The sequence below is a fragment of the Melopsittacus undulatus genome, chromosome 5 (assembly GCF_012275295.1).
Source record: "Melopsittacus undulatus isolate bMelUnd1 chromosome 5, bMelUnd1.mat.Z, whole genome shotgun sequence".
In the NCBI taxonomy this organism is placed as follows: Eukaryota; Metazoa; Chordata; class Aves; order Psittaciformes; family Psittaculidae; genus Melopsittacus; species Melopsittacus undulatus.
Genome location: NC_047531.1, coordinates 75,940,430 through 75,964,702, shown reverse-complemented (window position 1 = coordinate 75,964,702; position 24,273 = coordinate 75,940,430). Strand labels below are relative to the sequence as shown.

Sequence of the window (24,273 nt, the reverse complement as noted above, 5' to 3'; positions counted from 1 at the left end):
ACCTGTGCTAAATGAAGAAGTCTGCTTGTGCTTGGAAATAAAGCTCTTTAAGCCCCTTTCCATCCTGGAGTGGTTTCTCACATTCCAGGCAGGCTTTGCAGTCTAACACCACTACACTTTTGTTTACTGATAGAGAAGCTAGGATGGCATAGAAAAGTCAAAGTAGTATTTTATACTGTTGGATGCTTTCCTTCCTCCTCTCTATTCCTCCCAACAGATATTACATCCCACCTCTAGGATAATTTTTTCCTACTCTCAAGATTTTTATATCTTTTCCAAGCATTGGTACTTGCTTCTCTGCCAACCCACCAACCCAGGACAGACCTCTTCCTAACAGGGATCATTGCTGTGTCCTGACTCACTTCACTCTCCCTCCCTTCACTGGCATTACACCACCATTAGTCACTTCTGTCACAGCACATCCATAAGAAAAAAAATATTCCACAAGTCCACTCTGACACTGTCCCAAACACAGCTTTTGCCTTTCTGTATTGTAATTCCCTCATTCTTCCTTCACAGAAAAATCTATTATTCCTTTGGTATATCTGAGCCTCTATGTATTACTTCACTAAGTCATTCTGCTACAGCTTCCTCAAGACAATACTGACCTTACCTGAAGATAGGAACTTGCTCCCTCCTCAGACAGGCAGTGCTACAGGCACGGACTTAGGGCTGCCATAGCTTAGAACCAAATTCTTCAGGAAATTTGGTCACAACCTCTACTTTTAGGAATTCTCATCATCTAATTCAATATCCATTACTGAGAAATATTCATTCCAGGCTCACTTGCAGATCATAGGATGACTGCAACCATGTCTGGAATCTGTAGTTCATGTTCTTGCTAAAAGGAAAGTAATATGAAGTAGCTCTTCAATAAAAACACAACTTGCTCATCTGCTTGTTACTCAAAACCCACCAACCTACACACACACACAGGATGTTCAAAGAGAAGGGCTAAAGATTGGGCTGTAGGGCTTAGCATATGAGGAGAATGGGGCAGGCATCACAAAATTATGAAGTGCTGCAGTAAACACTGTTGTTAAGGCAGCAGTATTGCAAGGTAAAAGTTAACTCACTGAAAGCTCCCATCCAGCTTCTGTAGAAGGCAGCAACAGCACATGATATAAACTTAAGTCTTGTGTATATTCAGTTGATCTGGATTTCAGTTTGAGAACTTCCCCCATAGCTGTTGTCCAAACCCATCCTGTGAGCAGAGGTGCTGAGCTTACAGCTTAATTCTCACCGTAACACAGTTAGAACCCATTGCATTTTCTTGGACACTGCCAAACAATACCAGTTCTGGACTAGAGCCAGGTTGGATGCTGGCAACCTGAACACAAGCACCAATCATCATGGAGCAATAAAAACAAGGGTAGTTGAAGTCAGCAGTAAACTTCCATTATGGTTGACAGCAATTCACTCCAGCTTTTTCAGGTGCCAGGTTCAGTTTCACACCCAGAATTGTACAGCTAGAATGAAGCTACTTCTCAGTTCTGCAGGAGCTCAGGGACATGGTAGGTCTCAAAGTCCCATATGCGATTAGATTTTTCCCTCTGTACTCTCACATATCCAAGGAGGAAAATTAGATCAGCACCTTTCTGAAGTCATTCCAGTCCAAGACACACAAAAGCATGATCACCATTTGACTTTTTTGAAATCCACACTTTAAGAAGGCCTCATTAACACATAACACAACAACACATTACAGGAGAGGTGTATGGTTTGCATCAACCTTTAGACAAGTGACAGTGTGTAGAACAAAAGATGGGCAATACATTCATGCATTAGTCCAGAGCTGCAACCAGAGCCTGACCCTCAACAATTAAGGCTTCCCATAATAAATATCCACCTAATTTCAAGAGAAAGATGGGAACAAGGACTACTAGTAGACACTTGTTGTACCTAAAGGACAAAGACAAGAAGCTCCCAGGAACACAGCTGAGATATTTCAGTAGGTGAACATCAGATACAGGTATTGCACATCAACTTGCTGGTAAGGGTCAGAGTCCATAGGTAGCCTCCACCAGAAGGTTATTTTAGAGGGAAAAACACATTTAGGGTAGAAGTAGAAGATAAATTGGTAATTCTTTAGGCTAAAGATTCCACACTACTTTCTCTGTTCGTTCCCATATCCACTTTTAAACTGAAACAGGATAGTCACAGCTCTAGCTGCTGCAAGCAGCAACTGCAGAGCTGTACTTTTTCATGCAACTCTTTTTTTCACTTGGAAACCTGAGATTTGGCACATGTGCTGTAAGCTCTTGAGACTGTGATTCACTGGGGCTTTGGAGAAACAAAGGACAAAGCCAGCCACTGAGAAAAGTCCTGAGCATTACACTATGGGAATCTGCCTTGCCAAGGGACTGAGACTGTGTCAGATGCCAGGGGACACAGTTATGTCAGCAGACAGGCTGATAGAAGAAAGCAGCCCAGCTGGCTCCAGGGTAGATCCCAGCCTGTTTGCATCCAAGTACATCAAAGTATGCAGTGCCTACATATAACCACTGCAACAGTCATCCTTTGCCACCCTGCATCAATATAACAGCAAAAGTGTTAAGGCAGTAACATTTTTGGTATTTGATTAAGAGCTACTTTTGTTCACACGCACCAAGGCAAGAAAAATGACGACACCTTTTCAAACATGCTCTGACAATAGCCTTCCATTCCTTACAATTCCCTTCAAATACAGCATTGGCATAGGAGTTATTTCCTGCTTTCTACTAAAGCCTTAGTGATTTAACACTTGACACATTATGCAAGCTCAAGTCCACACCACACATCAAATAATGATGAGTAAGCATAGTAAAAACCTCATCTCCCCCAAACACACAATACATCTTATTCTTTATTAAGTATCAAATTGTCTCCAACATAAATTACATCCAAATTATGTAAGTTTCAAGAAAGTCAGATATTTTATGTACAATATTTGTCTTGAATCAGATATATCTTTTATCATTTTAACCTATAACAAAAAGCAAACCTACATCAGTACCAAATAAAGCATTAAAAAGGTAACAAATATATAACTTTTTAGAAATGCTTTCAACGCTAAAGTTAATGACAGATTTCATAGTGCAGCAGTCTTGGGTTCTTAAGCTCTTAAACCATTTCTCTGTTTCTGCGGATAGCACAGCAGAGAACCATACTGAATATCATGCCGAAAATCTGTAAAGAAAACAACCACATTAGAAACTGGAGGACCAAAGCACATTCTTCTGTCAACATGGGAACAAGCATAGCCTCTGAGCTGGGAAAAGTAGCTATGTTAAGACTCTATTCTGCAATTCATGTCCCTTCTCCCTTCCTCTCCACCCTCACATTTCACTCCTCATGAATCCCCTTCATGCTCAGTGCTTCAAAATAAACAGCTATAAACCACTATCTCCTAAGAAGTCTTTGATCAACCCAGAAGATTCACATCCATGTCATACTTCCCTCCAGAGAAGTCAAAAATGTTTTCATTTTCTTACTAGCACTGTTATTTCAGTTCTCTAGCAGGTCCTTAATAGTTCTAAAAGGACAGCAAAAAAGGCAAGGATTCCCAAGACATATTAGGATTAAGTGGGCTGGCAACATGACCAATACTTCTTCATCCTGTATTTATACACACATATGCACTACTGATAACTTCACCATTACCAAAACTACAAGGAGGCAGATCTTAATCCAAAGCAGAAGCCAGGAGGTCCAAGACACCCAACCCTCTGTGCTGCCTCGGGGCCCTGCAGTACACACTCCAGTCCTGCTGGTACTTGTCATTACTGGAATGGGCTTGTAGGCTGCCTTGTCAGGCACTGTTCAACAGACTTGTGCTGCAAGTATCTTTTGACCACAAAGCTACCCTTTAAATAACCTGAAAACTCACCATTATTATAGCAATGCCCAGGCCAACTGCTCCAATCACATTCAATTTTGTTTTGAAGACATCATCAATGGCAGCAGGGCATGACTGAAAAGAAACAGACCATTCATTAGTGTTTCATACACACAGGAGGGTCATTCCTGCTTGCTTGTTTGAGCTCGAGCCTGCCAACTGATGATCAGAATATCAATACCTTCAACCAAGTCTGCCTGTATTAGAGATGAAGCTTTTGAAAACTGCTCTGGACTGGCCTTTATTTTCCACACAATCACAGAATCAACTAGGTTGGAAAAGACCTTTAAGATCAAGTCCAACCATTACCCCAGGACCACCAAGGCCACCACTAAACCATATCACTGAGGGCCTCAGTGTTTGTGAACACTTCCAGGAACAGCAACTCCACCACTGCCCAGGGCAGCCTGTTCCAATGCCTCAGCACTCTCTCTCTGAAGGAATTTTCTCTTATCTTTAAAGAGCCAGGAATATTACAACACAAAGTGAAGAAGTAACTCTACTCTTCAAGTACCTAAACCTCTTGACTGTGCCTTGGCTACAGCAGGATTCCCTTGATCAGGCAGGTCAGGACCAACACCAGTTGTACTAGAATTGGCTTGTTACTACTGGCTGACGTCATTTAAGTTGCTGCATTGTTCAGCCTTTCCTGAAACAGACTGAAGCCACTCTTGATATTTCCAATTGCTACTGTAATTTTCCAGATCTGGTAATGACAGGATTTCTTGAAGTGCATGCATACATGCTAAGCTGTGGGTAGTTTCATAGAGATACCAGTTTGAAGCTCCTAGCACAATGAATTACCACTGCAAGTAGAAAAGTCAAGTACAATCCTTTCCCCAGCAAAGACATATGGTAGCCAAGGAAAACAGCAAGGAACTTTTACAAAGGTGTAAATCTTTACAAGCCTGGTAGCTGGTCAAAGTCTCATCCCAACTCCTGTCCTACTTACTCTAGCAGCAGGCTACAGTGAGCTGCTGAAAGCTTTTCTCTTTAGTTGTCCCTTACACAGTCCAGAAGGAAAGACTGAATAAAGTATTAAAGGGATATACTGGTGAGAATTACTAAGTTAAATCAGAATTTCAATACAGCAGTGCTTTGTAGAAGCACAGATGAGCCACACCATTACATCCCTTTAATCTCACAGTCTATATACTGTTTTTGTACAGTTGAGACTAAGCCATAAGCAAACCACAAGATGAAGCCAACAGATGAAACTTAAACACACTTATCAGAATAAAGCCAAGCAATAAAACCTGCATGCTGTCTCAGCTACTTCCACATAGGCTAACTCATAGCAGATTGTATTGACAAGACTAAAAACACAGTCTAAATACAGATTTGAAGTGTTTCATGTGGTCAGTTATTTGAAGGCACAAAGTCATCTGCAGCAAAAGGAACAACACAAGTAATATGAAAAAAAAAAAACAAATTAAGTCATTAACTTGAATTCCTGCATCATAAGAAACTTATTTCTACAGGAAGACTTATACAGGCTGTCCTGGAGCATGAAGTAAAAGCAATAAGAAAGCGGAAAAGGAGTAGTTAGGAACTATACAAGACACCACAGACAGCTATGGCATACACGCACCTTTGCAACAATTATTTCAACAGAGGAATCATAACAGAATTGGCTTCACAGTGACATACTGAACAGGCCACCAGTGCATCACCCTCCCTTTTCCCCTTCAGACCTGCTCCCACCTCATGCTCCCTAACCAAGAAGGGAGGCAACAGCTCCCATGCAGCACCAGCAAGTTGCTCTGGCAATAGCAGCAGCTGGGAAGGAGAGCTTTCTAGTCTTTTTTTTTAGGTGAAGTCTTATGCTGTCCATCCCTCTAGCAAGCCCAATGACATCTAGACCATGCACTTGCTGTGCAAGTTCACGTTTCCTGCTGACTCTGCTTGTTCTTTCCATAGTAACAATATGTTGATTTTCCACAACCAGACTGAATATAGACATAAGATGCTAAGTGCAATATAGGTATTTCCCCAAGGATTAGAAGGGTTTTACTCAAACATGTTTCTTATTCTACTTATTGGGCAGAACTGTTGAAGTAAGTCATGCTTTACCACTACAGAAAGCGACTCAAGTATGGTCTTCTTTGGGCAGGTGTCCATGAACTGCTGCTCCAGAACTCCTGTAAGACCACAGCAGTCTAGCTACAATAGAAAACAGGAAGAGAACCAGGTTAAATAATCTTTCTCCAAATTCAGAGCAAAAATAAGGAAATTATATCAGGTTATCATAGAACTTGTGCAAATTTGCTCAGAAGTCCTGCAATGTCCTGCCCCCGCTCCTTCCTCTCCCCCACTCCAGAAGGGATAGGGAAGAGAATTGAAAGAATGTAGCTCCCGTGGGTTGAGATAAGAACAGGCCAGTAACTAAGGTATAACACAAACCACTACTGCTACCATCAGTAATAATAATAATGATAAGGGAAATAACAAGGGAAGAGAATACAACCTCTCACCACCTGCTGACCAGTACCCAGACCAACCCAAGCAGTGATCTAGCCCTTCTGGGTAACTGCTCCCAGTTCATATACTGGGCATGACATGCTGTGGTGTGGAATACCCCTTTGGTTAGTTTGGGTCAGGTGTTCTGCCTCTGCTTCCTCCCGGCTTCCCCTCCTCCCTGGGAGGGCATGAGACTCACAAAGTCCTTGGTCAGAGTAAACATTACTGAGCAGCAACTAAAAACATCAGTGTTATCAGTGCTGTTCCCAGGCCAAAAGTCAAAAACACAGCACTGCACCAGCTACTAAGGAGGAGAAAAATGACTGCTACTGCTGAACCCAGGACAGTAACATAAGCCTAATTTTAAAAAGCCCTTATTGCATAAAAGGAAAATATTATGAAAGGAAGAGCTAGGTCTCAAAGCACAGACGCATTTTGGTGATAGCCTGTACCTCTTACAAAGATGAACTCTTCACAGAAATACAGGTACGTATACTAGAGTGCATCTGTATCAGTACCTACAGATCTAGAGTTTAGCACCTTGCTTTTGAGTTTTAGGAAAGCAAGAAGTAGTTCTATGCATTTCAGAAGTTCAAAGGGACAAAAAGACATGCTGAATTCACTGACAACTACACAAATATCTCTGCAATTTGTTACTAACACAAATTGGTTTCTAATTAGTTCAGTACTAGACATGCAAAGGGACTAGATGACAAAACAGTGTTAAAAAGCTGCATTACTGTCTAGTTTGAGTATAACCACATACTTACAGCTAACTGAAATGCTTTCAGGGTCTCTCTGGCAGGTGGTTGAGATCTCTTTTCATAGGTTTCCATGTAGAAATCCTTTAACTCTTCAATAACCTACAAGACAGCAAAGAGTTGTGGTGTACTACTGTCTTACTTAGTATTAATTACGGAAAACTCATTTTAAGTCAGTCATTTAACAATTCTGCAACCTGCAACACCCATCCATTTGAGATGTAGAAACAGAAGGTGGAAACAGGTGGGCAGTATTTCTCACCCAGAACAGGTTAGCCTAACAGATATACACCCTAGAAACCACATCTAAACAGGTAAGATTCATTTTCCCTTCTAAAGCTCTGAGGTTCTATGAGTGAAAACACCAAATCTTTGCCCACTGCTTACATAAAGATATTCCCTATTCATTTATCTACCCCAGAAGTTGCTATATTTCCCTCCTGTATAATGTAAGCAGAAAAGCAACCCTGATCATCAAGCAGCTTACTTTGAAACAAGATAATCTTGACTGCTTGCAAGGAGACAGCCCCAACCAGTTATGTTTTAGCTGCAGAAACATTCAGCCCCTATCTGCCCTAGCTCTTACCTAGAAATGGTAAAGTTTCAGTGATGGCCTGCTTCACTTCATAGCTTAACCAGGTACTGCCTGAAGGCCATTTCTAGCATGCAATATCTTGGATTGTGGCTTCTCAGCTACATACTCATTATTAAAAATCAGAGTTTATTTCCTTGTATTGCTTTGCTCCAGTGAGTCTTTTTCCTCTCCCCCAAATTCCCTGGGTAATCAGGATTTAACTAGTACAAATTTCAGTACAGAGCTAATTTTATTTGGACACAGTTACAGAATTACAAAATGGTTGCGGTCAGAAAAAACCTTTAAAGATCACCTACTCTAGACCCCCACCATGGGCAGGGGCATCTTTTACTAGGCCAGGTTGCTCAAAGTCCCATCCAGCCTGACTATGAACACTACCAGGGATGAAGCATCCACAGCTTCTCTGGGCAACCTGTTCCAGCATCCCACCACCCCACCAACTTCACAGCAACCTACCTTATCTTTGTTTGCAAATCCCCAGATTGCAGCAGCAATTTCAAGGGCAAAAATCACAAAAAGGAAAAGGAAGAACTAGAAAAGAAAGATCACATTATTAAGACCACAGCAGCACAAAAGAGAATCACACACATATACTAAAAGCCTGCCCAGTCCCCAGGTGTCCACCATTGCAGGAACCCTCACTTAACCAGGTTCCAGGTGGAGGTCTGAAACAATGGTAAGACTAGGAAAGAAGCCACCTTGCTTTGGGTCAGCACTTCTTCCCAGGAGCATCAGAACACCTGGCAGTGTTTCCAAAGCAGAAGTCCTCCTTTTTGATCAGTGTTAATTAAAGCCAATCATTTGTTAACTCAGACTTTGAAGTTGCTCAGGTCACTCAGGCAGATCAACAGCTGACACCAATTCTTTTCTCTGGTTTGTCACTCCTATTCCTTTAGGAGTCATTGCCTAGGAGCTTTCCATCAACTCCTAAAGAGCTAATGATTACTATTTTTGTGTATCCCATAAAGCAGAAATAAAAGTGTCTGCTCTACATTTAACTGACTACTAGGTCCAAAACACAAGGTACTTTAAAGATATGGTCAGAATTACAAAGGGCTTGCAAGAAAATATATGAAATCAGCTTCTTCCATGACACAAAAGAGGAATTGTTTGTTCACCAGCTATAGCAGTAGTCTTTTATTAACTACATCTGGTTATTTGGATGAGTAGTTCCACAAGTGTACAGATGTGCATGAACCCAGTAAGCTCTACTGGCCCCACCAGTCTGAAAACAATGAGGCTGCTCTCCAGTAACTGTCTTGCAGAGCACTTGTCAACTGGAAGAGCTCATCCTGTATATACAGTAGAGGCTTGTTGTTTCAAGGATCAAACACCACAGTCCTGGTCTCAAACACAACACAGCCTTCAGAGTTCAGGGCACACTGTTTAATCAGCTTTACTCTTATCAATATCTTAGTCCTGGGTCCACATATATCCCTAGTCCTCATACTTAAGTGTCTGAATATGTCACTAACTCCTGAGGTCATCCTGTATTAAAACACAACAGGGACATTTGGATTTAGGGTCAGAAATGGAAACTATATTTAGCATTTCAGAGTTATGTAAGTGACCAGGAGTTTAAACACTGTGGAGCCAAAACAACCAGCATCAACTGCCCATTAACTGCACAGTAATGTTTTCCTTTCCTCACTATGCTGCTAAAAATTTAAACACTACTCCGAGCACTTACCAGGCCAAGCATACACTGAGATTCCTGCAACGCACCACAGCATCCCAAGAAACCAACCAGCATCATAAGTGCACCAGCTCCAATGAGGATGTAAACACCTAGGGAGAACAAAACCAGACACATATACAGGCTAAATGAGACCTCAGCACCAACATATAAGATTAGTTGCTCCACAAAAAACATCTGTGATTTTTGACAAGGCTTAAGGTTTCTACTGAGGTGTTCCAAGCAAAAAACCCAAACAAACCAAACCAGGGGGCCATGCTTCACTTTCAGAGCAAACATCAACACTTCGAGGAAAGCTCATCAATAAATAAAAGTTTAAACTTGCAACAATGTGTACCACCACTGCAGTTTCACAGGTTTTAGACAATGGGTAAGATAAAGCCATCTAATACAAGCTGTAAGACACAGTTTAAAACTGGCTCAGAGCCAGAGTTATTAACTTATCTTCAGATGAAGAGTATGTTACAGTTAGAGACAGCTGGAACTAGTGATATCAACATCAGAGAATTCTTGAAGCATGCTGCCTCTAGGAGAATGGTTATTAAAAGGCATTATAATCATCTGCCATAAGCCTTTAAATGCTTTCTACCCTGCTTCTCCATCAGGAAACACTGAATTGTTCCACCAGTCATGGTGGTAAAAGTCTACACTACCTAACTTAACAGCCTCTAAACTACAAGAAACTGTTTTCTGCCTTTGCAAAAGCAGACATTTCTTCAAATCATTATCAAGTGGCTGACAATGTAGACTATTCTGCCCTGAATTTAGGTAGTGTGTTGGATAGAGGGCAACCATTTCTGGGCTGAGAGACCTCATTTATGCCAAATCTTCTCCTCCTAGGCTTGGAAGCTGCCAGCTTAAGCATTACAGCTGCTAGGTGGGGAGAGCAGCAACATGTAGTGAGCAAAACAACTCCCAAAGGATGGCAAGAAACTATTACTGGAGTGGTGAAACATGAGACAAAGAATTCGCACAAAGCATGTTAAAGCAGTATGACATTTCTATCAATATAGACAGAAATACAATCCTGGCCTTCAGAGACCCAATCAATACTATTTAAAGAAAGCCATACATAAGCATTTGCAAACAGTATTTTCTAGATGCAAACCAGTAAGATCAGCTGCCAAAGTAAACACCTGCTTGATTAAGTGTATGTAAGTGATTAAGGGTGACATTTCTTATCAGCAGGAAATTCCGGCACAGAGTTTTTTTACCCCAGCTTAAACATTTTCCATTTTGAAAAAAAAGAAAGAGATCATCAGAACCTCTTATTTCAGTAGTATAGAAGGCTTCTGCCATAACTTGCTTTGTTACTAGGTACAAATTGGCAGATTCTTTCAATTTCCCATTGTGGACTGCAGTCAGTGACTACTCTCAGAAAGATATGTTAAAACAATAATTCCTATTAAAGTTTTCTAAAACTCACTTTAGCCTACAGATATTTCAAGTAGGTTTCACTGGCTGCATTGAGCCAGTAACTTAAATATCACTCATAAAACTTTTATGTTTTTAGGAGGTGAAAGAGTTGTTTTACACTACCCAAAATAAGGCTTCTTAGATAGTCAGCTCAATTGCTAAGTTTAGATTTCTGCTCCTTTTCCAAAGAACAGTTAAAAGTGTCTGTCAATCTTCCTGGCAGCTGCAGGAAGAACCCAGTTTGCTACCATGCCAGCATACAAAGGGTGAAATACACCTTGCAGGTAAGCTGTCCGCTGTGGCTTCTTCATGAAGTCACAGAAGCATTTCAATAATCCCAACCTAACCACTCTATGGACAGCCAAATGATGCTATATAGGGCATAGCAAATCTAGGTGCTACAGGGATGCAAAATATGCATGTACAAGAATTGTTCAAATCAAAGACAACACACATACATAAGGTACATATTTGAATTTGCTTTCTTCCCAATTGTTAGAGATCTTCAAACACCGCTACTCAGTTTCAGCAAAAGCGGCTGAACACCTACAGGTAGCAACCACCAAAGCAGCATGTATTCCCCTGCCCAAACCTAGAAGTGAATGTAGAGATTAAAACTTTACACTTAGGATAAGGTCTGATTCAGTTAGGAATTCTTAGAACATGAGAATAACAAGCTGAACATACACATTTGTTCCCTACTTAGTAATCCTGCAAAATAGAATACATCAACGAATAACTTCCACCTGGCCTAATTGAAGCTACACTGATCTAGGCTGCCTACCACAGTTGCTCATACAGGCCAAGATATTTGCACATCCTTTCCATTACATTCAATATACATTAGCATACATAGGGCTGGAAGAGTTAGACAATATGCTCCTCCTGAGAGATGAAGTGATAGAGTTGTGGTTTTGGGTAGCTCAAGTTGGAGAGGAAAAAATTAGTTATTGACATCATCTGTGACTACTCAGTTTACAGTGAAACTTTGCTGACTCACTGTGAGAAGCATCAAGAGGAGACATCTTCCATGTTTAGCAGGAGTCCCTGGGATTACAACACACCAACAGCACCCAATGAAGAACTGCAGGGTTTAAGCTGGGAAAAAACTGAAGTGATATACAACACAAAGAGCCAAGGAGCCACTAGCATGACGCTGCTGCTGTCTGCACAAGAGCTCACAAGAATGGCTGGCCCTCTGCACCAGCCAGAGGAAGCTGCTCTCCACCCTGCTGAGGCTATTCAGGGCTGATATGTCTTTAGCCTTCAAGGAAGGCTAAGAATTCCAAGCAGCCTGGAAATCAGGGTGCAGAAGTGCAATCTATCACCACAAGCCATCTCCTAGCTTACCTGTGTAAAATGTTGTGTTGTTAGATTCCAGTTCAAAGATGCTTTTGGTCTGCGAATCAAACCGAAGCCATAGGCCAATTGCAAGAACTGCTGTCCCTGCAAGCTGTAAGAACAAGTAAGCCATGTTAAATAATACAAATACATTCACTTTTGCATTAGTAACATCAGAAGTAAACACAGGATACAGCTCTGTTATTTAAAGAGGTGGTGACAAAGGACCAGCATAAAAGGCCAGGGATACCAAAACAAGAACAAATTTAGTCCCTGACAAGAGGCATCTTGTTGACAGACGCATTTATATATTAAAGTACAATGTCACACGAAAACAATACCATTCTTATTCTTTACTGAAAATGCCCGAGGTTTATCCAAGTGTCAGTATTTCCAATATACCCTCCACCCACTGTTTTATTCTGGGTGACTGGAATGACACTTCATGACTTTGTAATCTTAAATCTTCACACTGAAGGACAAGTAGATCAGAAGAAAACCCACTATGCGAGGCCAGATAAGCTTCAGCATGTTAAACCAACTGGTAAGAGTTCAGTGTACTACAGCAAAGAGTTTAGAAAGAGTGGTCTTTCTTGCAAAACAGGACAAAACCAATCCAGTAAGTTACCACACTAACAGGAAGAGGGAAAATACAGGCTGCTGAAATAGGAACATTGCTGTGTGCTGATCTGGAACAATGCAATCAAATTTTAGATAATATCTGGTTTTATTTTATTATCATCTCTGCCTGTGTGTCTCCAGGTTCCTCTTAACATCAGTGCCTGTGTTTGCAGCAAGTCATTGTGTGTATAAATGAGTTTCTGGATGAAATAGCTGGAAGAAGGTATTGGAGAAGTGTTGCAGGAAAGGGGGGATTGCACTCAGGTAAGGCGAACACCAACAGTTTGCTTTGAACAGACTGAATCCTTCCAGTTTTAAAAGGAAAAAGCCTAGGGTTGTCTTGCAGGCAAAAGAGAAGCCAGGGAAACTAGAAAGTCTGAGTGTGCTTCTCAGCATACTTCCCTCCTTTGAAGACCATTTAACTGTCAAGAAAACTCTACAGAAGTGAGATGAGGACAAACACCATGCATTGCAGCAGACATTTAAAATGTAAACTTAAGAGTAAGCAACAAGCTTCATAAGTCTAGAGCTTTGGTCAGGCAAAGCATTTATGAAGAGAAAAATCCAAAGCCTTCTTCGATAAGTTCCTTCAAGAAGGGAACAACATTCTTGATTTACCTCCAAGACACTAGAAAGTGTTTACTAATGTCAGTATTCAGTGAGAATATGGAAAGGCATTCCCACAGAAAGCACCAGTGAGTGTACTCCTTCCACACCAAGCCCAACTCCCTCAACCATGAGAGCTCTTTCTTGCTATTGTGCGAGTATCACATTCAAGGATGAACACAGATTTGCTGTGCCTATGGCTGCTGCCCATGGCTGTCTTCTCTAACCTCCTAAGCCTGTTTACAGAATAAAACCATAGGGAGAGCTTTAGAGATTCACACAGCACAAAGCACTAAGCAAGAGTTTAAAGGAAGGTATATCCCTTGTAGCTTCTCAGCAGAAAGGGTCCCAACTGAAGTGCTAAAGGCCTCGGGTATCAGTGAAGAAAAGCAATAGGCCAGCTGCACCAGAAAAACCAGCATTTCTTGTGTGGCAGGCACCCAACTCCCAAGCCTGCTCAGAGGAGCTGCAGGGTTCTAGCTGGGAAAAAGATTAAGTGATACACCATGCAGAAAGAGCCAAACCCAAACAGAGGTTTCCAGACCCATGCAAAAGCACTTTGTTGGTGTCACAGGTGTGTAGATGCAGGCTTACTCACAAAGCACACAGCAAGAACAAAGCCTGCACATACCTGCCACTTTCCTTGTTAGGGCTGCTCTGACAAAACAATGTTAAATTATGCTGAAGAACCTTAGTAGCACACAGTATGTCACAACAGCGTTATTTCAATTTACTGTGCCACAGCAATACCCCAGGGGAAGGGAGAGGTGCAGCAGGGAGACTGGCAGAGAGAAGGGTTGCTGCTCTACCTCCACTCACTGCTACAGCATCACTTATAAAAGCCTCTCCAATCTTATCTCACTTCATTGCACCTGTTCAGAAACCAGAAGTGCTTAGTGATGGAAAAACACCCTCATGCACTGTTTCTAGCCTATTGCTAAGTCACCCAATATTAAATAATATTCTGCTTGAGACTCACTTTCCTGGCTCAAGCACTCTTCAGCTTTTATAGGCATTCAGATCAGCAGCATTAGAAGAAACCTACAGTCCCTGCTTGTTTTGCTAGGAACTCATGAATTGCAAAGCCAGGAGCCTGAGCACATGCAGCTGTCTGCTCCTACCTGTGCTTGTGGCTTGACAAGCCTAAGTGTTCAAATACAGAGTTCAGGGGCAACACTGCACGTTGAGCACTGCACAGCAAGGGGACTCCAAATCTAAACCCCAGAGCTGATCCCCCAGCAGACCTTCAAGGCCAGTGTTCAAACTGAGAAGAAAATCTAAGCTATGCTACAACCATGCAGATAATCTTACAAGTCTCAGCCTTCACATACCTAATACCATTCCTTTCAAAAAACAAACTTAACTTTGGGTGGTGGTGGGGGAAAGGTTAAGTGGCATGTTTTCCCCTTAGGAAAGCAGCCAATCTGTGAAAAAGTTAAGAAGACTACAAGGAGGACAGAGACTTACAAGATCATAGAACAGCAACAGTGCCAGGGATCTGCTCCACATCACTAAGTGATGATTCTGTCCATCATGGACTAGGGGAAAAATGCAGGTCCTTCTTGCAAGAAAACAAGTGACTTTTAGTCTCTGTTTGAGGAAAGCATTCTTGTGTTCTCAGTTCACACTCTTCTTACCTACAATGACCACTGCACTAATAAAAAAAAAACCCTTTTAAAGCAGAAGGCAAGAAAGTAATTTGAAGCATCAAGTTTCCATCAAAACAACAAGAGACCAGGGCACCGACACCAGCAGAGGAAGCAGCAAGCACTGCCCATGGGCACCAATGCAATTGACAGCATCTCAGACCAATCTGGTAACAGCAGAGGCTGGTATGCAGCCACCCCTCTGCTCACCAATGCTGGGCCAATAGCTTTTGGCAGCTTTGTCACAGCAGTTTTGGTAGCTGTGGTTTTTCTCCCCAGGAAAGCAGGGGTGCAAGCTCCCCTGCCCAGGTTGCATGGAACCATATCCACTGAAGAGCTGGTTGCTGGGTTTTTAACCCAAGTGTTTTCCCAATCTAACAGATCAGATGTCCTGTTTTGTCATAGGAGTTGAGTAATACAGGATATTAGTAAGATCTATCCTGTGCTGAAAGAAATTTAACAGAAAAAGAACAAAACTGTTTTCCTGAAACTTACCACTTTGTGTGCAAAACCCTACAAAACTAGGAAAACAGCAGGTTTGTGTGCTTATGAAATATTAAGTAGTATATTTCTGTAGTAGCAAGTACAGAAAAGGGAACTCTGAAGGTAGAGGGTTTTACCAATCTGACTAAGACAGGAAGGGTACTATTCACTCCCTGTATTGTAAGAGTCTGTGGCAGTGATCCTCCTGCATGTCCTGGCACACGTATGCTACCCACATCTCTGCTCAAGCTAAGGAAGCTTCCTTGCATTTCCCCTAACCACTACAAAGCATCTTAGAGCTCCCAGCAAATTTCTGCTTGACTTCATTATAGAATAGACACATAACAGACATAAGCCAAGCAAAGATAAAAATACATGGTTACTCCTCCACTAGTCTGATGGAGACTATTAGTTGCCTTTTGCATCACATGCAAACATGACCCATTGCCTCACAGGCTCCACCCTTGCATGCATCATTCTGCCTGCTGTGACAGGAAAAGAAAAAAGCTTTTCTTGATCTTTGTTTCTTACACAGCCTTGCACCTTCTCTAATAAGCCTCTTGTGCAGGATACCTTCTCCCACCTATTCAGGCTCCCCACACTGACAAGTACCTTCTCCAAAGTCAGCCCTTGCCATCTCACCCTTCCAAATTACATGTTTTTTCCTCTGATCATATCTAAGGATGTGTCCCATTATTTATCTTTAATAGTCCACATCAGAGGGCAGTCACTTTATACTTGAGATGAGGAACAACCTGTCCATTCTGGAGGACAAGCAAGATAGACCACTCTGCCTTCCTCCCCTCACCAAACTTACCGACTTCAGCATCAACTTGGAGCATTCAATGCTGAGGCACACTATTAAGCAATTCCCACTGCACTTTTTCCTCCTTTAACACCCGAGTTTCACAAATGTGATCTCCTAGCAGACAGCTTGTACAGGAGTAATTGGATTTTATGATAGTGGTGTAAACACACATCAAAAGACTGTGCTTTTCAAACAAATTCCAGTCTTTGTTAGCATATCCCCTGATACAGTGTGCGTGACAGTACTCTGGAAAGCTGGAAGGCTTATTCTGCGTTTAACCACTATTTTGCAAGGACCATTTTGTACAGTTCCTTCTGACTTCGTCTTGACCCATCTTGAGAAAGGACAATGCTCAAGTACCCCACTTGCTGCAGACACCTTACAGCACACTACAGAAGAACCACCTCTCAAGTGGCTCAAGTTCCAGGCAGTTATCTAGCCCTTAGAGCTAGCAGATAATGCTTTGAAAAGGGTGTGTCCCCTCAGCATCCACCAGGTTACCTCCAACAGCATGTAGGGAGGGACAGGGAAGAAATGAGACACTGTGATAACTCCTGAGACAAAGATCAAAGCATGCAGAGAAAAGGCCTTTGTAAGGAAACCATGGATTCTATTTCAGCACATATTAGGTGAAGCTTATATCCATCTAACAAGTTTATGGCATCACCTCTAGCTGAAGGTAAGTCAATGTGTGGAAATATGAGTTTGTAAAAAATAACTACTACTTTCAGTCCTGTCAGCTCAGCATTGCATCTATCAATACTGTTATTGATTCTTTCTTGAAGATGATATGCCAGGCTCTATGTAATTGTTCCTTACACAGGTTTTACCCAGGGCATGGCAAAAGTACGCTGAAAAAAGCCACTATCTCCCCTTCTTCTCATAAACTGGTAAAAACATTTAGCTAAAATCTGACTCACATGTTCTGTATCAGACAGACAACCAACTTTTTCCTGACTGACCATGACTGTGGATTAACTAAACCAGGGCCAGATATATAATGTTGCAAAGCACATGGGCAAAGAAACTGAGAACATTACAAGCAGTAGAACTGTCCATTTGTCTTGTTACTTGCTGGTACTCTATAAATAAAACACCATAAACAGTAAGTACAGATGAGGCTCAACATCAGTCTAAACCCTTAATTACAGGATTAGTGTTACCCACTAACAGCATAGGTTTTCAAACTTCTGTAAAAAAAAAAGCATTCCTAACAGATGTGTAGTGAGTGCTAACAGTTATATAAGAAATTGCAACTATTCCCAAACTCCTTTAAAAGAGCAGATTGGAAAGGAAGGATTTTCTTTCTGCTTAAACTAGTTTCAAGAATGTTGTGGGCTAAGTTAATGTCACAGCATTAATTGAAATAAAATGGTGCTCCAGTACAGTAGGAGCAGCAATACAGAATTCCTGAACCACAGCCAGGCCTAGTGGCCATTTCATACAAGTTCCTATTCAGAAGCCAGTCTACTATATTTGCAATTTAAATTGCAAATAGGAGCTAGGACTGCTAGAACTCTAGGTACAAGTAGCTTCACATCAGGTTTCTCAAGGCAACATCCTCCAACTCCACTCCTGACTTCACAGCACTTAAGAGTTAAAATATACAGTGCTGAGCCCAAGCAGCATTTTGATTCATACACACTGCAGAGTCAGCAAGTAAATTGATCACAGAAAGCAAAAACTAATTTGTTTCTTTCGTATATGTGTGTATATGTGCACACACATGCATATTCCCCTATCCATCCTGCAAGTCCTCTTCTCCCCTTGAGCAAGGAAGGCGACCCTCGGCAGCAGTCAGAGCACCAACCTGCTACTGGCTGTTCCTCGTGCAACATGAGCAGATGAGATTATGGCTCAGAACAAAGTCACTGGTTATCTTCAAGTTACAGAAGGAAAAGAGCCCTCCAGGCCTAATCTTGCTAATCTTACTTTAGCAGGCACTCCCTTAGACAAATGCATTTGTTTATACAGCAGAACACATTCTGAAGAGCAGAGTGCCAGGACAAGACAGTTGCCTTGTAATGTAAAGGAGCAAGAAAATAATTGCCACAACACTCAATATGAACTCTGATTGCATGGTAGAGCACTTCTCTGCCTCTAATACATTAAATTATAAATATTAGCAGCAGATGCCTGTGTTCTACACAATTCACAAGGGGAAAACCACAGCATTTAAGTTTAATTATGCAAGCCCTTCCTTTTGTTCAGCAGCAGAAAGCCAGTGGGAGAACACACAGGCACATGCTCCATATGTGTGGCCATGCTAGGCGCCTGCCCAACATGCACTGAGCTGCTCAGAAGCCCATAGTGTTTATTAGGAAAAGACTTTGTCACCAGGGCCAACAAACCTGAGCAAACCCTACAAGTTAAGGGAGCTCAGCCAGAGGTAATCACTGCTCAAGGTAATCAAGCACTCATACTGATGTTCAAGACCAGCTTTGCCAAGACCACTCCACTGCTTGGGTTTAAGGCACATAACATGACTTTTCCATCAACTTCTTGCCAAGCTTGAGACAGCCTGGTAGAAAAAAATATGTAAATCTTTGTATTAGTTCCATACCAACTTCAGCACCTCCCTCCCCCACTCCACATCAACCCCAAAACCTTCAAAGACCTGAACTGATACAGCTTTCATTACAGACCAAACCAAATCAAAGATACCAGGGCCAGCACTAGCAACACAAGAACTGTATGCAAACCCAGATGAGACTATACCACCCTGACAAAACCAGCACAATAGGAGCTAGGAGCCTGGCGTCTGCAGTAATAGTTGAACCAACAGGAAAATGCTGCCACACCTTCTTCCCACACCTCAGTGGGGACTGGATCCCCTTACTGATCTGTTCAAGCACACTAGTAAAAACCATTCCTTAGAAGTGCAACAGTTAGCCAGACTTCATAAGCATTTGTAGCAGCCATCCATGAGCACCCTCCCTCTTCCAATCAGGCCACAAGCACATTCTAAACAAAGCTCTGGAATCCCAAAAGTTTCAGAGGATGCCATACTAGCTAGATACATGCCTGGCCTGGCCTTACCAACTGGAGAAAAAGTAATCAGGCTGGTTATGATCACAATCTAGCACAGCAATCTACAAGAGGCCTCCTCAGGAAGTGTTATCAAAAGGCAGACAGTAGCATTTCCCAGGACTTAGCCTCCCTGCTCACATGCTGGACACTAAACAGGTTATGCAGAAACACAGACAGTACTTTTAAAGAAACAAAATTAACATAAGACTGCTGCACAACATGTTAGCCAGGTATGCTTCGAACCACATGCTAAACAACATCTGCTGGTTATAAAACACAGCTGCTGTCCCAACAGCTATTCCCTCTTCTTCTGAAACTTCCTCCTTACAGACTTAACACCTCTCAGTTCTTACCAACTCTTTCCAATGCAGCCAGTCCTACCTGGCCAGTTGTGATCCTACAGACCTCTAGCACATTTTCCTCATCATTTCCACACTGAAGAACCCCAATTCACTCCGTTCCCAACAGCAAAAACCCTCCTTTCCTTTTCCAAAAATCACCAAGCTCTACAACATTCCCTTCAAGGTAGACAGAAGACTAGAGCAGCCCATAGCATTGCAGGACATCAGGACACCATGGATTCATGCAGTGGCATCACCTACCCTCTTCTCTATGTATTTTACTTGTGAAGCAGTTTTCCTTTTGCCACTGAACACTCAGCTGGTGCTTTTGTGAATTCATCACAGACCCTTTTCTCCCAAATCATCATCACTCTGTTGAAGAAGCTGCCCCTGAACCAACTATCTCACAACTCCAACCTGTTTACTGCTCATGCTAACACACATTACTCTATGCCTACCTGTGGCATATGTCACATAGCCTACTACATTAGCATGCACCCATCTTCAGCACAGCTTGGAATGAATGCTGCACAATCACCAAAGTGCTACTTCACATGCTTGTCCAGATTAGGTGGGACTATCACCACTCAATTCACTCCTCCATGCCAGCTCTGCTACTTCTCTCCACTGCAACAGATCTTCACCTCATCTCAACCCTGCTTCTGCTCAATCAGCATTTCATCCCCACCAAGATCTTACCCCAGAACTGCTGAATCTTTTTTAGGAGCTCTGTGATTTCCAAGAGACACTGAACAAGTGAACTAACATCAACCAGCCCTTGCCTCTAAGATTCAGGCTTTTAAAGACTTCAACAGCTTCATGAAGTCCAGCTGCCCAGTACAGTAGCCATTCTCTCTTCTCCAACATCACAGCTCCATACATACATCAACTTTTTACTTTTAAAGAATCTTCTCCTCTGCCTCTTCCTGAAGCACCATATATGCTGCTCTCCACATACACCAGAATATTATAAAACAAAACCCAGCCTCAAATTCACTGCATTCCAGCCCTCCGGCACTGAGGTGGGTGGTGAGCAAAGGTTTTACCTAATCACAAGACATTTATAGTTCTGAAGTAACTGTTGCGTGTGACCCTGCAAAGATGTTAATCAGCATTTGCTGTTGTTGTTCCACCACCTTTTCATCAAAAGGTCAATTCAAGCTTATGAGAGATTCAGAATCAAAGGTAGGTTATGGCACAAAACTTCCCCAAGGTATTCTCCAAGCATCATCAGCAAGGGGAAGTCCCACAGAATATCACTTCCCCACACACTTACACCTGGACTGATCACTGCCTCTAAGGATCTCCCTGGCAAGATCCCTGGTCCTCATGTGTCTGAAGAGAGGTATTTTAGTTGGGTTTGCTTCTGCAAGTTATCCCCCTAAAGCTTTCCTTTGGCTAGCTTTATCTTTGTATTTGACACACCAGTATTTATCAACCTTTATCTCTTTCTCTTGAACGCAGCTTCAACTTCCTCAGAGTTTCCCAGTTCTTGTTTTTATACCAAGTGGTTTCACACTTTCTGTTTCCTCTCACGCTTGCCTAAGTCACTGATGGAGGAAAATGTAAGCATGCAGTCTACAAATACCTGCAGGTTTGTTGCAGACTATTTAAAGTCCTCGCCTGTCTTTTTAGGGTGGCTCATTAAAAAGGGAGATATCATTTAAGCTTCATCACAGCTTCACAGGACCTTTTAGTCTCTTGCTCCAAAAGGTGCATTAATCGAACTACATTACCATCACCATTCCTAAGCAGTGTGTGGACAACAGGACCCCACACCCATGGACGACTCAGAAGCAAGCAAAGGCTTTTTTTGGGGGGTGGGTTCCCAAGGCCAAGAGCCAGTCACTGATTGCACTTAAAATTTTAGGGTCAGAATTGCACTAAGGCACACCACTTTTGCTCAATCTATTTCCATTACTTAGTAGACTTTTGACATCTCCAGTGCCATATAAGAAACATTAAAGCCTTTGTATTAGGTTTGTTCCTGCCCTCTAGTGCTGCCCACCCCAAGACACTCTTTTTTTACACTGTTCACCAAGGCCTAACAATCGGAAATAGCCCAAGATATTGCTACTTTATTCCTCTATAGAGGACATGAGGTTCACTAACACCATACTCTAAACTCCCTTCAGCAGTTTTGTAGGGCACAAATAAATGTAGTGAGCCATGAAAGCCAAGGACTGATCCAGACAGTCTACAAGCACCTCTGGATAACCCGAGCTGCTTGTATTTACTGCCTCTTGGTGCTTCCTGCCACTTGTTGGGATACTCATAAGGAAAGGAGCATCCAGGGATACTCCCAGAGAAAGAAGCATCCATCTCCTTTTATTTCTTTATTTTCTTTCTCTTTCTTCTCCCACATCCTATACAGCCCCCAGAGAGGGCCACTTAAAAAGCATCAGCCTCATGGCTGCTCTGGGCAACAGCTCTACTCAGGGCAGCTGTACCAGCCTACATGTGGTATGGCCCCATTCCCCACCACCATTCTTCTTCCCTTCCACCCTCTTGACAGGTCAAGCCTACATCCACACTTACTGGGCACTCAAAGGTGCAAATAAAGCTTCCGAGCTTTATTACCATCACATCCCCAGGCAACAGGTACCTCCTGAGATACATAATGCGCCCTGCTCTGAGCCATGGGCTCCAGGCAAAGTGGCAATGCTAACATTAAGAGCATTTTGGAGGCAATGCCTTTGCCACAGCAATAGCTCTTGTGCTGTAACACAGTTTGTAGGAAGTCTGTAGCTTTAAAAAGAACTATAAAAGACCAGAAAGCAAGCCACATTTCCTATGGTTTCAACAAGATGTCTAGCACCTCCCTGACCCAGAGGTTTCAGCCACAGCACTGTTAGGCTTTTCTTTTTACTAGTTATAACCTTCTGAATATACCTCCCCCATTCACCCTCCTGGTGACAATACATGCTTTCCCATACCCTTGTAAAGTTCCTCTGCACAACCTCCCTCCACTGCATCCCAGTTTCATTTCCTTACTTTGCTGAAAGCCATTTTTGAGCGATCACAAGGGTTTTATCTGTTTGCATTGCACCTTCCGGCCATCCCATGTGAAATATTCTAACTGACTCCAGAAGTGGGTTTTTTTCCACAGCTCTGACTTAATTTCTCCACATCAGATGGTAAAAAGGCGTCACACGGCCATGTCTTCACTGTAGCGGATACCCAAGAGAAAATCCATTTTTCAAACCTCGCACTTCACACCTGCTGTATTAGGCTCAATCTTGTGTCCTTTTCCATAAAGTAGAAGATGCCAATTCAGACATCTACACCCCAAGTGCTTGAGAAGCACCTCTCAGTTAAGCTGTGCTTTCTGACAGAGCCTGGCAAACAAGAGATAGTCTTGCGGAAAACTGCCCCAGCGATACGATTCCTACTTGCAGGGGTACTGTGCTCCTACAGATTAAACTACTTCAGGATTTTCTTTACAAGACGCTGTCTGGAAGATAGGAGGCAGAAGCCACAGCTCCAGCCGAGGCTCCCACGAAGATGGGTTCACACACACAACGACCACAAGCTCTGTAACTTGCGAGGAACCGGCTTCCCAACCCCGTTTACAGCCGTCGTGCCGGAACAGACCAGGAAGAAACAAGTACAACCAGCAAAGAGTTTCAGGGCGAGCGGCCCGTGTACCGCTGGGGGGTAAGCGCTACCCCCCCGCACACGTTGAGAGCCAGGACACACACACCTGCCCCTGCCCAACCTAATGGCGGTCCTACCACCACCACATGCACAAACACAGCATGTAACCGGACAGCGTAAAAACCCACCAGCACCGGCCAGGGGAGAGACACACCGAGCCGCCGTTGGTGCCGCCGCCCCGCTCGGGTATCGCGGCCACGCCGGAGAATCCCCGCAACAAGAGGGAGAGAGGTGGGGTAGAAGGGCCATGCACCCACTCCTCTCGTCCCGGGAGCCAGGAAAGTAAGGGAAGAGGTGAAGCCAAACAACGAAAAGCTCCAACCAAACCACCGCTCCCGGCGCTTCGTCCTTCCCCCGCCCCGCTCCCCTCCAGCTCCCTCCCGAACGGCCCCACCGAGCTCATCTCGGCCCCACCGCGCCCCAGTCCGGGAGCGGCTCCCTCACCCAGAAGATGAAGTTGAACCCGAAGAGCAGGTACTTGATGCACTTGGTGCCTCCTTTGACAGGCATGGTGGCGGCGCGCAGCAGCACGGACGGCAGCAGCAAGGAGCACTCTGCCTCGAACCACTCCTTAAATCCGTCCCTGCCCAGGTTTGCCCCGGGCTCCCCCCGCCCCGCGGCTGCCCGGCCCCCTGCCTGGCGCTCTCCCCGCCCCTCAAAGGCCGCCCATCGACCTGCCCCCGTTGCCACCCGCACCTGCTGCTGCTCCGCCCCGGGAGCGGCCGCCTCCCGTGGCTGCCTGCCCGGTGAAGGGGTGTGGGGGGGGGCCTCAGGGGTCCTGTACCCGGCGCCAGCTGCCGTCCTGGGGAGGTGGTTCGGAGCTGCAAGAGGCGAGTGTGCGAGCACATGGAGGTGGATGGGTTGTGGCGGTGCGTGTTGTAAGCACGCAATTGTTCGGCCTGGAGAAGAGAAGGCTCCGGGGAGACCTTAGGGCA

General features: G+C 43.4%; 1 protein-coding gene across 1 annotated transcript; it reads right to left on the bottom strand.

Moving 5' to 3' along the window:
- Positions 1-1,714: 1,714 nt before the first annotated feature.
- Positions 1,715-23,939, bottom strand: CD9 (CD9 molecule). The gene is made up of 8 exons (XM_005147972.3): positions 23,783-23,939; positions 12,156-12,258; positions 9,384-9,481; positions 8,150-8,224; positions 7,108-7,200; positions 5,951-6,040; positions 3,869-3,952; positions 1,715-3,168 (listed from the first exon to the last, which is right to left on the bottom strand). The coding sequence occupies exons 1-8, from the start codon at positions 23,846-23,848 to the stop codon at positions 3,103-3,105; spliced, it is 675 nt and encodes a 224-aa protein (XP_005148029.2). The 5' UTR covers positions 23,849-23,939; the 3' UTR covers positions 1,715-3,102.
- Between the last annotated feature and the right edge of the window lie 334 nt (positions 23,940-24,273).

What these genes read in the sequence shown, in the direction of transcription:
- CD9 (XM_005147972.3), bottom strand. Translation starts at nt 23,848, where the DNA reads ATGCCTGTCAAAGGAGGCACCAAGTGCATCAAGTACCTGCTCTTCGGG. An exon ending in GGTTCAACTTCATCTTCTGG is followed by an intron (nt 12,259 to 23,782) that starts GTGAGGGAGCCG and finishes TTGTTCTTACAG; the next exon opens with CTTGCAGGGACAGCAGTTCT. An exon ending in CAACACAACATTTTACACAG is followed by an intron (nt 9,482 to 12,155) that starts GTAAGCTAGGAG and finishes TGTTCTCCCTAG; the next exon opens with GTGTTTACATCCTCATTGGA.